Consider the following 14051-nt stretch of genomic DNA (forward strand, 5'->3'; position numbering starts at 1 on the left):
GGCACGGCGAAAGCAGCTGCTGTGTGGGATCTGCTCACTAGGCCCTGGGAGGAGGCGGATGCCCAAAGGGCCGGACCAGGGCAGCGTTCACAGTGACCGTCACAGTGCGGACAGTCCCTGGCCTGCCAGCCTGGCTTTGCACCCAGCCGCTGCTGGCCAGCCAGTTCAGCACCAACAAGCAGGGTCGATGGGAACGTTCAGCGCGTTTAGTCCTGCCCCACAGGCCTTCGCGCCGTCCCCACTTAGATCGCAACATAGCGAGCACCAGCCCCAGGGACCCTCCCTCTGGGGAGAGAGGAGTTCGGGCGCCAAGGCCTAGTCAGCCCTCGGCCTTCTGCCAAGGGTGTGTTCATGGCTCTTGCCGTGTGGGTCCGTGTACGGTGGGGACTGGGCTGAGACGTGCCCTGCCCCCAACTCATTCCAGCAACCAGCAGTCAAGTATTAAGTACTCTGGCTCGCTGCTGACGTGGACGGGACAGGAACTGGCGCCCCAGAGGACACGCTCCGGATCCCACCGCTGCCCCCTCGAGCCATCCAGCCCCCCAATCCACTCCCCAGAGCGAAGATGGGCCCCTGGTGTACTCCCTGCGCAGGCCCTGCAGGCTTTACCTTGAGGGTGTTGGCTGTGATGGTGTACGGCTCCTCCTCGGAGATCTCCAGCCCTGGAGGGCAAGGCAGGGACTCGCCACTGCTCAAGTACTGACCACTCATGGCGTCCTCCAGCAGCCTGAAGCCAAGACACACATTCAATAAACTGCCGCAGACAGGCCCCCGGAGGTGAAGCAGCTGGGAAGAGGGCCGAGGAACGCAGCACTAGAGAAGGAATGGCCCCCGCAGGCCGGCTCCCCTGGGCCTGCCTGGGGAGGGGCGGTCAGAGTGGGGACAGCCCGGGCAGGGCAGGGGGTTTGTGGCTGAGGCTGAGAAGAGTTTTGATTGTATCCCCCTTGTTTCGGCTAGCGCAGGGAATGGCTGCGGGCTGCCGGCTCCAGCACTGCCATGTGCTGGCTGGAGCAGGCCCCGAGGAGCAGGACGGGATGGGGTGTCTCTCTCTCAGATCCCCTGCTCCTGTTTGCCCCATCTGGCCATGGGGCCAGTAACACATACACAACCAAGAGACAGGCAGGACTGAGGCGAGGAGAGAGGATGTATGGACACACTGGCTTTTACCAGCAAGCAGGAGACCATCCCGGAGGCCCTGACCTGTGGGTTAGGAAAGCAGGTTTCCTCTCCTCCTGGGGTTGAATTTTGCTCAGGTCTAAGCTCCTAGAAGAGACACCAGCCCTACAGGGAGGTGCGTTTGCTGGCTTCGATCTCCCAACCCTCAGGATTAAGTACAGGCCAAGGAGGGGGGAGTGGCAGGTCCCAGGGACTATCTGTGTCCCCTTCGGCAGCCAGAATGCACCGTTTGGTAACGAGTCTGACAGGCGGCATGAGAGTTAAAGGAAAAGGTGCTTTGAATTGATCAAAATACGTGATTTGTCACCTATCCACCAACCTAAAGCCCTCCACGCTGCTCCTCCACGCTGCCCCTGGCGGCCAGGCTGTCTGTGAGGGCCTTGTGCACCCCAGGACTTGCCAGGCAGAATCGGACCACATGCTGGCTCCATTCAGCAGCCACAGAGTTCCCTTGTGCAGCCAGCCACATCCCCCAGTAGATCATTCAAGGGGGCCAACTGCAGGCCCTGGCCCAGTGAGTCCTGACTCCATCTCCAGGCTGCTACAAACCCCACCAGGAATCGGTCCCAGGTCCAATTGTACGTTTCTTTACGTTCAGCCGCCCAGGCCAGCCTCCGCGGCGCTTACAGACACTGCTGCCAGCCAAAGAGCAGCAGCTCGGATTTGTGAGGTGATAAAGAAATCAGACTCCCCCTCTCTTGAGACCCGAATTTCCCTTCATCTCACAGGGCCCTGGAGCTCTCTCCCTGGGAGCTAGGCGACAGCAATCCTCCTTGGAAATGCCAAGCAGCACGCTCCCTCTGCCTCATTGGATGCTTCCTGGGCCGTGGCCATTTGACCCGTTCAAAAATCTGTTCACATACGAAAACCCGCTGCCCGGCCTCAGCCCGGCCTCAGGGCTCCTTTGTGAAAGGCGGCTCCCGTACCTTTGCCGTTCCCTCATCTCCGCCGGAGTCCATGAAGAGCCGTAAAGCGTCAGCTGCCACTGCTTCAACGTCCCTGTCTTCAGCGTCTCATCCCCTGGAAAAGCAAACGGAGACTTTCCCACTGGGGTCCAGGGGGCCCCTGCAGCGTACCAGAGAAAGCCGCATTCCTGCCTGCGGACCCAGCAATGGCGACCCTGCCTGCAGGATGGGGACGGGAACCCTTTGTGCCTCCTAGCCTGGGAAAGAATCGATGTCTTGGCATTGTTCTGGAATCCTACGGGCCGCAGCATGTGGTGGGCACGTGGCCTCAGCAGCAGCTGGGTGGCACATAAACGACTGCTCCCCTCACGACTCACGGGAAGGCCCACAGCACAGTACCCCGATGACGCATGGCTGCGCCCACATCAGACTGAAAAGTTCTGTGTGTGCCAGGCTCTAGACCCAGCGGGGAGAGACCTTGGGGGCCAACCCAGCCATCCTGCTCTGGGGGCCTGGGCTCCGGTCAGACTCAAGCCCCCACTAGTCTCAGCCTAGCCCAGATTGAGCACAGGCCCTCCCCACAGTTAGCCGCCTCTGTCTGCACTGGAGAGGCCCCGGCCTGGAGGAGCAGGAGGTGCTGCAGGGCCGGAATGAGCTGTATTGGCGGAGCTGACGGGGTGCACAGGGCTGGGACAGCAGGGAGGGTTGAGGATGAGGCTTGGGATTGAGGTGCGTCAGCAGGCTGCAGAGGGCTGAATAACGGGTGCTGTGTGGAAGCACAGAGGAGCGGGGGCAGAGCTGTAGAAGACTAGCTAATATAGCACCTGCCTGGATTACTTCCAGCCCTGGGGCCTGCACTCCCCATCTGTCCTGCAGGAAGGGAATGGGCCTTTCCCCCCAGGAACTCAGCAGCCGTCAATGGATTCCCCCTGCAGGGCAGGAGGAGACTGGAGGCTCTGGGGCTGGGCGAGGACCCGACACACACAGGAGTCAGAAATGAAAGTCGACAACAGGCCGGTGGGCCCAGGACCATTAGTTTCCTAGAGAGGGAGGGACTCACCGACATCCCTGATAATGAGTCTGTACATGCCCTGGGCTTCCTCCCCCCAGCACCTCACTGTGGAGAAGGTCCAGTCAGCAAAGCCGTTGGGATCTCTGCAAGAGGGAGGAGAAAAATACCCCATGAGGCGCGAACAAGCCACTGGGCGCTTTGTGTCTGGGCGTCAGGGCTGCAAACAGATTCTGTCCCAACGAGATGGGCAGGAGAGCAGGACCTGGCGGCCAAGGCAGCAGGGGCTGGGTGTCCTGGCCCCAGAGCAGAGCCTATCGCGTGAGCCAACAGGCACGAGCCTGGAGATTAAAAAGCAGAGGTGACGGCGACAGCAATGCTTCTATCCACAGGCCAGGGGCGGTCTGGGCGCTGCCATACGAGCTTCCCCACTCTACCCTGGATGGTGAGAGAGGGACATTGGCCTCGTCCCGGCTGAGCAGGGCCAGCCGGTGCTGCCTGTCTACGTGTGCTGCTTTCTGAGAGGCCAGCCCCGTTCACTGGGGACACAGAGCCCAGGGACAGCTCATACCGAGGGCGGCGCTGAGAACTGGCCAGGAACCCGGGAGCTGCAGCTAATTAACACCCTCCCCCTCCCCGCATTGCCCCCGAGAGATGGACAGAAACGGCTCTGTCTGGATTCACCTGCAGCGGACTTGCTGGGCTCAGGGGGGCATGGAGTGGAGCTCTCCATGGCCAGCGTTAATACAGGGCAGGAGTGGGCTAGGAGTCAGTTAGGGAGATCCTGGGAAATTCTCCTTCCCCTCCCATGGAGCAAAAGCAGCACGTAGCGGGCTTCTAAATGCTGGGGCTGGACAGGGCAGTGGGCTCACATAGGGACAGAAGCGCCTGAGCTAATACGGTGCTATCCTTGTATTACGTGTGTGGCTTTCAACTACCCCCTTTCACTCCAACAACCCACCTGGAAACGCCCTTGCTGCACGTGGTCCACCCAGCCCCCTCTTCACCTCCAGACCCCCAGACTTTATAGCACCTGGGAAGTCACCCATCACTGCCCCCCAAGCCCATCCCACCCCTTCCTGCAGCCCCTGCCGGCAGAGTTCTGCACTGCTTACGAGTCCAGGCTCCTGGTGGTCCCAATCCTGGACACCATGCCACTGGGGCAGAGGAGTTTGATTTCCAGGTTGCCACGGCGAGGGTGGGTTATGGTGACGGTCACTGCCACGTGCTCCAAGGTCCTCATGCCAGACAAGGCAAGGTCGGCCGCTGTGACTGGTAAGGAGTAAAGGTGTGCAGGTGTCAGTGGGCTGGTTAATAGGACACACACACACACAATGAGCGCTCCCCACTCCCCCCAGACCTCCCCGCGCTGCATGGGAACAACGGAGCGACACGTAGGCAGGACACATGCTAGACACCTCTCACACGGACTCTCCGCCCACTGCCCACACATGCAGCAAGGCTGCTCTCGTTTCCAATTCCGGGCGCTCTGGCACCCAGCTCCGCAATCAGCGTCTCAACTTCCCACGAACGGATCCGTTTTCATTGTTAACAGCCCCTTGCCACCCATGTCAGCCGCGGGAAAACAGCCAGGCCTGGAAAAGGGTTCTCTTGTACACCCAGCTCCGTGGCTTGCAGTCCCTCAGCGGCGACTATGCTGCCTTGCTTTTCACGCCTGGCTTGTATGGCTTGGGCTCTGGGCGCTCCACTGGGAATTTCTCATGCAGCCTGAATGCAGTGCTTGTCTTCCCACCAATGCAGGAAGTTTGTCCTAAACAGATACACAGGTGATACCTGGTCAGAGCTTCCCTCCAGCGTTAGGAGTTTTTACAAATGTGCTTTGTTCCCAAAGACACATCCTTCCTCTGCACAATTCCTCTGCAAAGCAGCATAACTGGATTTAGCAGGGTGACTCCCGCTGAACTCTGGCTATTAACAGCAAAGACAGGAAATTGAGGATTTGAAGAAAGAAGCGGGATCGGGGTTTCGCGGTGTCGGATAACTGCTGAGGAAAGTAGTGGCAGCAAGTAGTAGAAATGTTGTATAAAACAGAATGGCTGCGTCTCTGATATCCCATAACATGTCACCTGCACCTGCAAAGCCCAGGAGGTGGGAAAGCCTTAGTTGGATCTATGTTCTTCTCTCTCCGAAATAGTCTATGTGCCTGTGCTGTGAAGTTAGTAGGGCTGCGTGTGCCACTGTGATGCTAATGCCACGACAAGAAGCTTCCCTTGCAGTCAGATGGGCTGAGAGCTTGCAGTCAAAGCGAGCTCCCAGCCCTGCCCCACAGGGATTCGAATGCCCCGGCCCTAGGTACACCGTGACGCACTCTGCTCTTTGGAACAGATGGGCTGAGTTCAAGGTGACAGACAGGCCAGTTTACCACAAAAATTCCACGCCGTCCTGACTCAGGGACTGCGAATTCCAGAGCAGGAGAGGAGGGTGCTGATGTGAAGGTTCAGGGCTGCAATGAGAACCCTTCAACTTTCAGCAACTGCAATAATAATCCTTTGCCCCTCGCCAGTGCTTTTCGCCCGAGGATCTCCAAGCCCTTTGCAAATATCAGTGAACTATGCCTCACAACCTCCCTGAGAGCTAGAGGCATCTTTATTCCCGTTTAAAGCTTGGGAACCAGAAGCATTGGGAGGGTAAGTGACTTGCCTAAAGTGGCAAGGGAGTGAGCACCGAAGCTGAGAGTAGAACCCAGGAGACCGGACTCCCAGTTAGGGTGAGCAGATGTCCCGATTTTATAGGGACAGTCCAGATTTTTGGGTCTTTTTCTTATATAGGCTCCTATTAACTCAACCCCCTGTCCTGATTTTTCACACTTGCTGTCAGGTCACCCTACTCCCAGTCCACAGTTCCAACTAGGGTGACCTGACAGCAAGTGTGAAAAATCAGGACAGGAGGTGAATCATAGAATATCAGGGTTGGAAGGGACCTCAGGAGGTCATCTAGTCCAACCCCCTGCTCAAAGCAGGACCAATTCCTAACTAAATCATCCCAGCCAGGGCTTTGTCAAGCCGGACCTTAAAAACCTCCAAGGAAGGAGATTCCACCACCTCCCTAGGGAACCCATTCCAGTGCTTCACCACCCTCCTAGTGACATAGTGTTTCCTAATATCCAACCTAGACCTCCCCCACTGCAACTTGAGACCATTGCTCCTTGTTCTGTCATCTGCCACCACTGAGAACAGCCGAGCTCCATCCTCTTTGGAACCCCCCTTCAGGTAGTTGAAAGCAGCTATCAAATCCCCCCTCATTCTTCTCTTCTGGAGACTAAACAATCCCAGTTCCCTCAGCCTCTCCTCATAAGTCATGTGCTCCAGACCCCTAATCATTTTTGTTGTCCTCTGCTGGACTCTTTCCAATTTTTCCACATCCTTCTTGTAGTGTGGGGCCCAAAACTGGACACAGTATTCCAGATGAGGCCTCACCAATGTCGAATAAAGGGGAACGATCACGTTCCTTGATCTGCTGGTGGGGGGTAATAGGCACCCATATAAGACAAACCCCCAATATTGGGACTGTCCCTATAAAATCGGGTAATCTGGTCACCCTAGTTCCAACCACTAATCAATACTGCCTCCCCAAAGGTGCTACCAACGAGAAACTGTAATCAGCTAGAGAGTCTGAGAGCAGCAGATTTCAACCAGAGTTAAGGGGGCTAACAGAGCCAAACGAATAAGTGATTGATTGTTCAGTTTGGGGGCCAAACCGAAAAAATCCAAACCCAATACTGGTTCCTTTTGAAGCAAAACTGAATGTTTTGCTTTTCTCACTGAAAGGAAAACAACAACATTTCATTTTGCAACCAAAAACACCTCAGATGAAACGAAAACAAAACACCACCAAACCCTGAGAAGAAATGAATTATTTTCAGGTTTTCATTGTGTTTCCTTTTCAGGTGCTTTTCATCCTTTTTCGTTGTTTATTTTTAAATAAATATAGTTAAATTTCAAAACAAAACATCCCAATGTTTCATTTTGAAAGAGTGGAAATGAACCAGTTTGACTTTTTCGAGAGAAAGAATCCATTTTTTTCCAGCCACAACTCGACCTGAATTGATGAATTATTTCAGTGCAAATCCTCCCCCCCAATGCATTTTTTGACAAATTTACTATTTGCCAAACAATGTGGCCAGCTCTAGCTTCAACAACCCACCCAGCCAGGAAGCAGACGGGCAGCCTAGCCCATTCCCAAGCTACAGGACCAGGGGGTGCATTAAGGACTCTCCTTGGCTGCTTTCACACATGGCCTTCCTTAGCAACGGAGACGCAGGCCTCTCACGTGTGTGGTGACTAAGAGGCCAGTTCCAGTCTCCCTTCGTGCCTGCGCTGAAGGGTTAAGTCTCTGGGTGAGTCCCCAGGGCACCTGGGCGGAAAGCAGAGCAGCGTGCATTCCTTCGGACATACTTCCCCCACATCTCTCTTTTCTGGCATTTCCTAACATCTTGTTTGCTGCAGCACTTTCAACTCAGAATTCCTTTTAGGGCAACGCTCTCAGAGCTGCCAGAGCTCCCTTGTTTTTCTCTCCTAGCCATGATCTTTAAGGCTCCTACAGGCTGACAACAAACCTGACTCCATTAACAAAAAACAACCCTGTCTCCTGTTTGCCGGGATCAGGGTTAGTGTCTCTCGTGCGGTTTTACAAGGTCTCTCTAGAGGCTGCCCCGACACTCACGTTTCCCTGGACTGGGCAGCCAGGTCTCTGCACTTTACATCGGTGTGTGAATTCAGTGCTCAGAAAGGATGTGGGGCGGACACGCTCCCGTCCTCCCATCCTCTCTCCCCCTCTGCAGAGCCGGCACAAAATTCACTAGGCAAGCTCCCGCCAAGGTGCCTCAGGCCTGCCCTGGAGAGACCCCCGAGGGCTAGGGCTGGGGGCGGAGTGGGAGTTGCGACGGGGACACCTGTCTACCGGGAAATCCACTGACGCTTCAAAGTCATTTCAGGGAGCCCTCCGAATAGCCGATCACGGCCAACCCAGGCTTTCATGCTGGGCTCTGTCGAACACTGAGCAGCTGTGAAAGCCATCAGATGAGCTGTTCTGCCCTTTGCCCCGCAACCTATCCTGTGCCAAGCGGTTAGCACCCAGGACGTGGATAGGGAGATTGGAGGCCTCGGGGGTTTAATCCTTTGTGTGACCATGGGGGAAATCATTCAGTCAGCTTGTGCCTCGCCCGGGCCTGATACAGTGGGTTCAAAGCAGGGGGCTCCCTGCCCAGCAGAGGGTGCGAGTGGAAGCCAAAGGCAGCACCGGGATTCAAAGCTGTCTAGCAGGTCAGTCGCGCGGCACTGCCTGTAAGAGGGACTCCCCAGGTCCCTAATTCAGAGCGGGTGGGGAAGGTTCATTCACTGGCAACCGCGAGGTGCTTTGGGCCCCTCTGATGGCGGGCACTGGAAATGGATAAGGAGGGCTGCTCCTCTGTGCCCTGCCGCTCCCACCAGGCTTGTGAATGGGATGAATTCCCGGGACCAGTGGGTCAGTGAGCAAGCCAAGGGTTTAATCCCACGTTGCCCCCCGCTGGAGAGTCTTGTCTGGGGAGCCGCGGTGAATGCCAGTCATTTCAGGGGGTGCAGAAGGAATTTCCCATCATGCACGAGGACAAAACACAATGAAAAGGGAGAGTGGCTGGTGAGCAGGAAAGGAAGGCCAGACTAAAACACACAAGCACATCTGGCCAGTGAGCCCATGGCGAGGGGGGCTCCTGGTATGGGAAGGAAAACAAGCCCCACAACCACGGGCTGCACCACATCAGCTCAACTTTACTCCTGGGCCTCTCCTTCCCACTAGTAGCAGCTCCGGAGAAGGGCCTTGTTTATGTTGACAGAGGCCAGCCAAGTCAGGAGCTGCAACATTACCTAAAATGGTCAAAGGCAACTGAACAGGTCTGGCCGCAGCCCAGCCCCTGCCGTGCTGGGCCCTGCCGTAAGAGCTCGCTAATGCCTGTCTGCCTTTCCAAAGACATCAATTTATTAAACTACTCGCGCGTGGGGGGAAGCAGCTCAACGAACAAAAGCAGCCGCGGTCTCAAAAAGAAAAGAAAAAAAATCCGGCTTCTCGGGACGCTTAACTCTTTCATAGTCTGTCTAAAATTCCTGGGCTTGTGCGAGGCCAATCTGTCCCTGCTGCCCCCCGCATCCTGTCCCACTGGGGTCATCCCTATAGCCACGGCTGTTCCTCCTGCCCCAGACCCCCCTCCTCAGCCTTAGCTGTCTCTCCCACCACAGCGTTTCTGCTCCTGCTTGGCTGACGTCTGATCTCTGGCTGGGAGGGCACCTGGAGCTGCCGCACACAATCTGCCTTCAGCACCGTACACCGTAAGCATGCCCAAGGCGAAGCCGCTAAGGCATCATCGCCAGCCTCTCAGCACTGCATCCACGTCCCTGCACCCCTCCCACGGTGCAGCGCCCAGCCGGGGAGAACTCGGTCTGCTTTGGTTTCAATCCCACAGATGTTGCATGAGCGAACACCCAGAAGGAGATCCTGCCTCCCCCATTTCTCCAGGGTTCCCTGTTTCATCCTGCTCTTGTCTCCAATGGATGGGCAAGAAGGAGCACCCTTCAGAAACAAACAGCAGAGCCGACAATGAGGGGATCCCGGATCCTCGGTGACGTGCCACCACCGCCAGCAGATCCCAGCACTGGCTGCCTGCACAGAAGCGCCCGCTGGGACTGGCAGTTCCTAGATTGGCAGCTGCTGCCTAGGGCAGGGGCAGATCTGGCTGGAGTTCTCCGAGGGCCACGTTCTGGCCAGCGTGATGCAGACACGTTTACCTGTGCCCTCGCTTCCTTTCTTCCCGGCTCGGCTCCCCCTGCCCTGGCAACATCCCTGCAGAATTCTGCCCATTCTTACCCCGCTGGGACCCGAGATACTGGAAATGGCTGGCTGCAGCCTGGGTTTGTCCCAAGCTCCCCTGAAAGCTCCCCCTGATCAGTTCTTCCCTGGCCATGCCGGAGCCCTCGAGCGACGTGGGGCACTCTCATCCTGCCGGTGTGTATCGCTCCAGCCCCCGGGCACCCACACAGACCTTCCCTGGATGCTCGTCACGACCCCTTAACAAGGCAGCTCCCAACACCAGCCATTTCACTGTGAGAAATGCCCTGCCAAGCTATCACCGCCTGTGGGGTGAGAGGCTTATCCTGGAACAGCCTTCCTGTCTTCCCCACGGCATCATTCCCAGTGCCGCTGAAAACCGATCCCTGCTGCTCCCTCCATTTCCCCGCCATGGGCCTTCGCCCCCGAGTGCTCCGATTTCTTCACAGACGATGTTCTCTCACCACAGCTTCTCCCTGCACCTTCCTGCCCCTGGCTGCCCTTGTTACACCCTAGGAGCCCTTTGCCCAGGCAGATGCTTTGGGCGGGTTATTAGGTGAAATCAGCGCTGGTGAAAGGCAGACTGACAGTCCTGGAGACACGGCGAGCCCTGCATGGGCAGTGGCAGCGCATGCCTCCCACGCACTGCCCCACCCCTGGGCCCCACCCCTGCCATGCTGCAGTGCACCCCTGGGGGGAGCTGGGTCTCTGGGGCCCGTTCTAAGCTCACACCGGCCAGCAGGCGAGAGCGACTTTTGGTTGCCATCACCCAGCTGTTGATTTGAGCTGGTGACCTGGAGGTCTACAAGGCCTTGTACTCTTCTCCTGTAGACGCAGGCTGCCTGAGACTGAGACAAGGACGGAGCCCCACAACGGGGGTGTGCTGTGCTTACCATTCCAGGTGACTTCCAATGCCTGAGGGACCTGCGGGACGGTCCTGCCCTCCTTTAGAACAGGGCTGATGTACGACGCTAAGTATGGGACAGATTCCCAGATCTGTAGAAGGAGAGACGGGGGAAGAGTTAGCAGCCTGCAGCATCCGAACCCTCCCCAGACCCTGGCTCTCCCCAGCCATTAACACATAAACCTTTAAGTACGAGTCTCTCCACCGCTGGGCTCATCAATAATGTATCGATTGCAGGCGGTCATGGACGTGGTGTTAATTCTTTAGAGACAGCTCAGTGAGTCATTACAGCACATTAGTGTGGGAACTTAAGTCTGGGGCCTGAGATTCAGAAGCCTTTCCCGGGGATGCTGGGAGAAGCGGGGGGCGTTATGACGCTATCGAGGCATGTGATGCTAGAAAAACAGGCCTGGCTGAATGTACTAAAGAGCAGAGGGAACACTGGTTCATTTGTTAGAGCAGGGGACTGGGAGTCAGGACTCCTGGGTCCATTTTCAGCTCAGCCACCAACACGGTGAGTGACCTGGGGCATGTCACTTGACTTCTTATGTCTCAGCCAGGGTGGCTGAGAAGAGGGGAATCAGCAGGAACGGCAGAGAAAAGTAGGTGCTTTGTCTGCGACAGTGTTTCCAGGGGCAATGAAATTTGCTCTTGCTCACTCACTGAAGCAGTCTGGCCATTAACAAAGGTCCTGGATTCCCAGGGCTCCGCTCGGGCAGCAGAACAAGATTCTTAGCACCTACCCAGGGACACACACACCTCCCTGAGTGCTACAGGGACAGAGACAAGCCTGCGAATACGAACACGAGAAAACCTACTTAGTAAGGTACTCTGGGGGAGGTGTGATTCTGGCAAACCAGAGACACCTGGTGCCCCCACTAGTGAGCTCTCGTGTTTTTGTACTTGCTACTGTGCAGGTTACTGACGAGGAAACAGAGGTAAAGGGATTTGCCCAAGATCTCACAGCGAGTTAGTGCCAGAGCAGGGACTAGAACCCGGCCCCTGCTCTAAGCACTCCCCTTCCACTGCAACACACAAAACCAATCCAGGACTGCAGCACTTGGAGATCTGCAGTTGCCTTCAGAGAATGTCGGGTTCCCCTGCCATTTGGGGATGACCTGCCATGTCACAAAGCTTGGTGCCCAAAGAGCAGGTGTGACAGTCTCCCCACGCTGAGCACTGCCAACAACCCCCCGCCCCCAGAGCCATGAATCAGACCCGACGGCTTCCATAAACAAGCCTCTTGCCTGTGGCTATATATAGAGCTCTGAAAGAGGGGCAGGTTTGCACTACTTGCCTAAGGACTCATGACTTCATCCCCAAAGCAGCCGTATAGTGAGGAGGTGCAGCGGGAATCCTTGTAGTTTGACCCCCAAGTCAACGTATCACTTACCCTACAAGGAAGGCCGGAGTCTTGTCCTCTTTAAGCAACTAATCTTTGGAGTCACTGTGAGAGGCAGATTTGGCTAAGGCTCAGCAGAGCAGGCGTTTAAAGTGCAGCCCTGCTCTGATCAGCATGTCTGTGTGCAAGGGGGTCTGTGTTTACTGGTCTCCATGATCCCTACTCAAATTTCTCTGCCAATGTTTCTTTTTTTATTATTTTATTGTCTTAAACCACCAGTGCTGTTGTCTCCCCCGGGATCTGACTGTCAAGCTGGGCACTTTTCTTCTCAGGCATCACAGACGCTGCGCTGGAACTGAGTGAATAATTCCGTTGCTGAAACACGAGTCAGACTAGAATCCATCTCCCTCTCCCTGGGCTGGGCTAGTTCTGCAGGGCCAATGGGAGTAAAATACATGGAAACTCATTCCACACACCGAAATCATAGAAACGTAGGACTGGGAGGGGACCTCGATAGGTCATCTAGTCCAGCCCTCTGCACTGAGGCAGGACTAAGTATTGTCTAGACCATTCCTGACAGGTGTTTGTCAAACCTGTTCCGAAAAGCCTCCAATGACAGAGATTCCACAATCTCCCCAGGGAATTTGTTCCAGTGTTTAACTATCCTGACAGTTAGGAAGTTTTTCCTTTGCTGCAGTTTAACCCCATTACGTCTCCTGTCCTCAGTGGATGAGCACAATTTATCACCCTCCTCTTTATAACAACCTTTCACATACCTGAAGGCAGTTATTTTGTCCCCCACCTCCATCATATCTTCTCCAGACGAAACAAACCCAATTTTTTAATTTATCCTCATAGGTCATGTTTTCTAGATCATTAATCATTTTTGTTGCTCTTCTCTGGACTTTCTCCAATTTGTTCACATCTTGCCTGAGGTGTGGGGCCCAGAATAGGATACAGTCCTTCAGCTGAGGCCTAATCAATGCTGAGTAGAGCGGAAGAATTACTGCTCATGTCTTGCTTACAGCACTCCTGATAATACATCTGTGACAGGGTCTTCAGTGGCCGGGCAGCTTAGCGGCTAGATCGTTGGTTAGGGGCTGGAGGGGGGGACCTGCCCTCCTTTCCTTCAGGTCTTGGCTCAGAGTCCTGGACCGCTCACACCCCTAGCCAGGGGAGATGGAGCTTGCTCCCTATATAAGTCCTTTAGTTTGGGGCATGGCCCTGCTAGTCCAGTTTCCCCACAGTTGGGGCTTGGCGGTAGATTCCCCTTGGCAGGGGAAGACTGACTTGCTTTCAGTGGCTGCGCTGGCAGGCAGGTTGCATCTGTGCCTTCAGGCAGAGACACAGAGCTCCTGCCTCTTCGCCAGTCAGCCCCTGGCTGAGGGGGGCTCCCTTCTTTTCTCCCCCTTCCAGGCCTGACATTGCTGCAGGCATAACGGGGTGGGGTGGGCTGATCCCACAGGTGTTCTTTAACCCCTGCTGTGCCAGGCAGACGCCTCTTGGCTCCTTCACAACATCCCAGAATGATGTTTGCTTTTTTTGAAACAATATTACACTGTTGACTCATATTTCATTTGTGAGCCACTATGACCCCCAGATCCTGTCCCACAGTGCTCCTTCCTAGACAGTCATTTCCCATTTTGTGTGTGTGCAACTGAGTGTCCCTTCCTAAGAGTAGAACTTGCATTTCTTGTTACTGAATTTCATCCCATTTATTTCAGACCATTTCTCCAGTTTGCTAAGATCATTTTGAATTCTAATCCCTTCCTATAAGACACTTGCAACCCCTCCCAGCTTGGTATCGTCCACAAACTTTACAAGTATGCTCTCTATGCCATTATCCAAATCATTTAGGAAGATATTGAATAGAAACAGACCGAGGACAGATCCCTG

General features: G+C 55.4%; 1 protein-coding gene across 1 annotated transcript in view; it reads right to left on the bottom strand.

Annotated features, from left to right (window-relative positions):
• PCSK7 (proprotein convertase subtilisin/kexin type 7) overlaps positions 1-14051 on the bottom strand; it is a 52514-nt gene that overhangs the window by 3952 nt on the left and 34511 nt on the right. Inside the window, exons 11-15 of the mRNA XM_065569114.1 lie at positions 10803-10905; positions 4206-4362; positions 3142-3236; positions 2103-2196; positions 610-727 (exon numbers count right to left, since the gene is read on the bottom strand). Of these exons, the coding sequence (XP_065425186.1) occupies positions 610-727; positions 2103-2196; positions 3142-3236; positions 4206-4362; positions 10803-10905 (567 nt within the window). The remainder of the gene's footprint in view (positions 1-609; positions 728-2102; positions 2197-3141; positions 3237-4205; positions 4363-10802; positions 10906-14051) is intronic.

The sequence above is a fragment of the Chrysemys picta genome, chromosome 16 (genome assembly GCF_011386835.1).
Source record: "Chrysemys picta bellii isolate R12L10 chromosome 16, ASM1138683v2, whole genome shotgun sequence".
Classification (NCBI taxonomy): domain Eukaryota; kingdom Metazoa; phylum Chordata; order Testudines; family Emydidae; genus Chrysemys; species Chrysemys picta.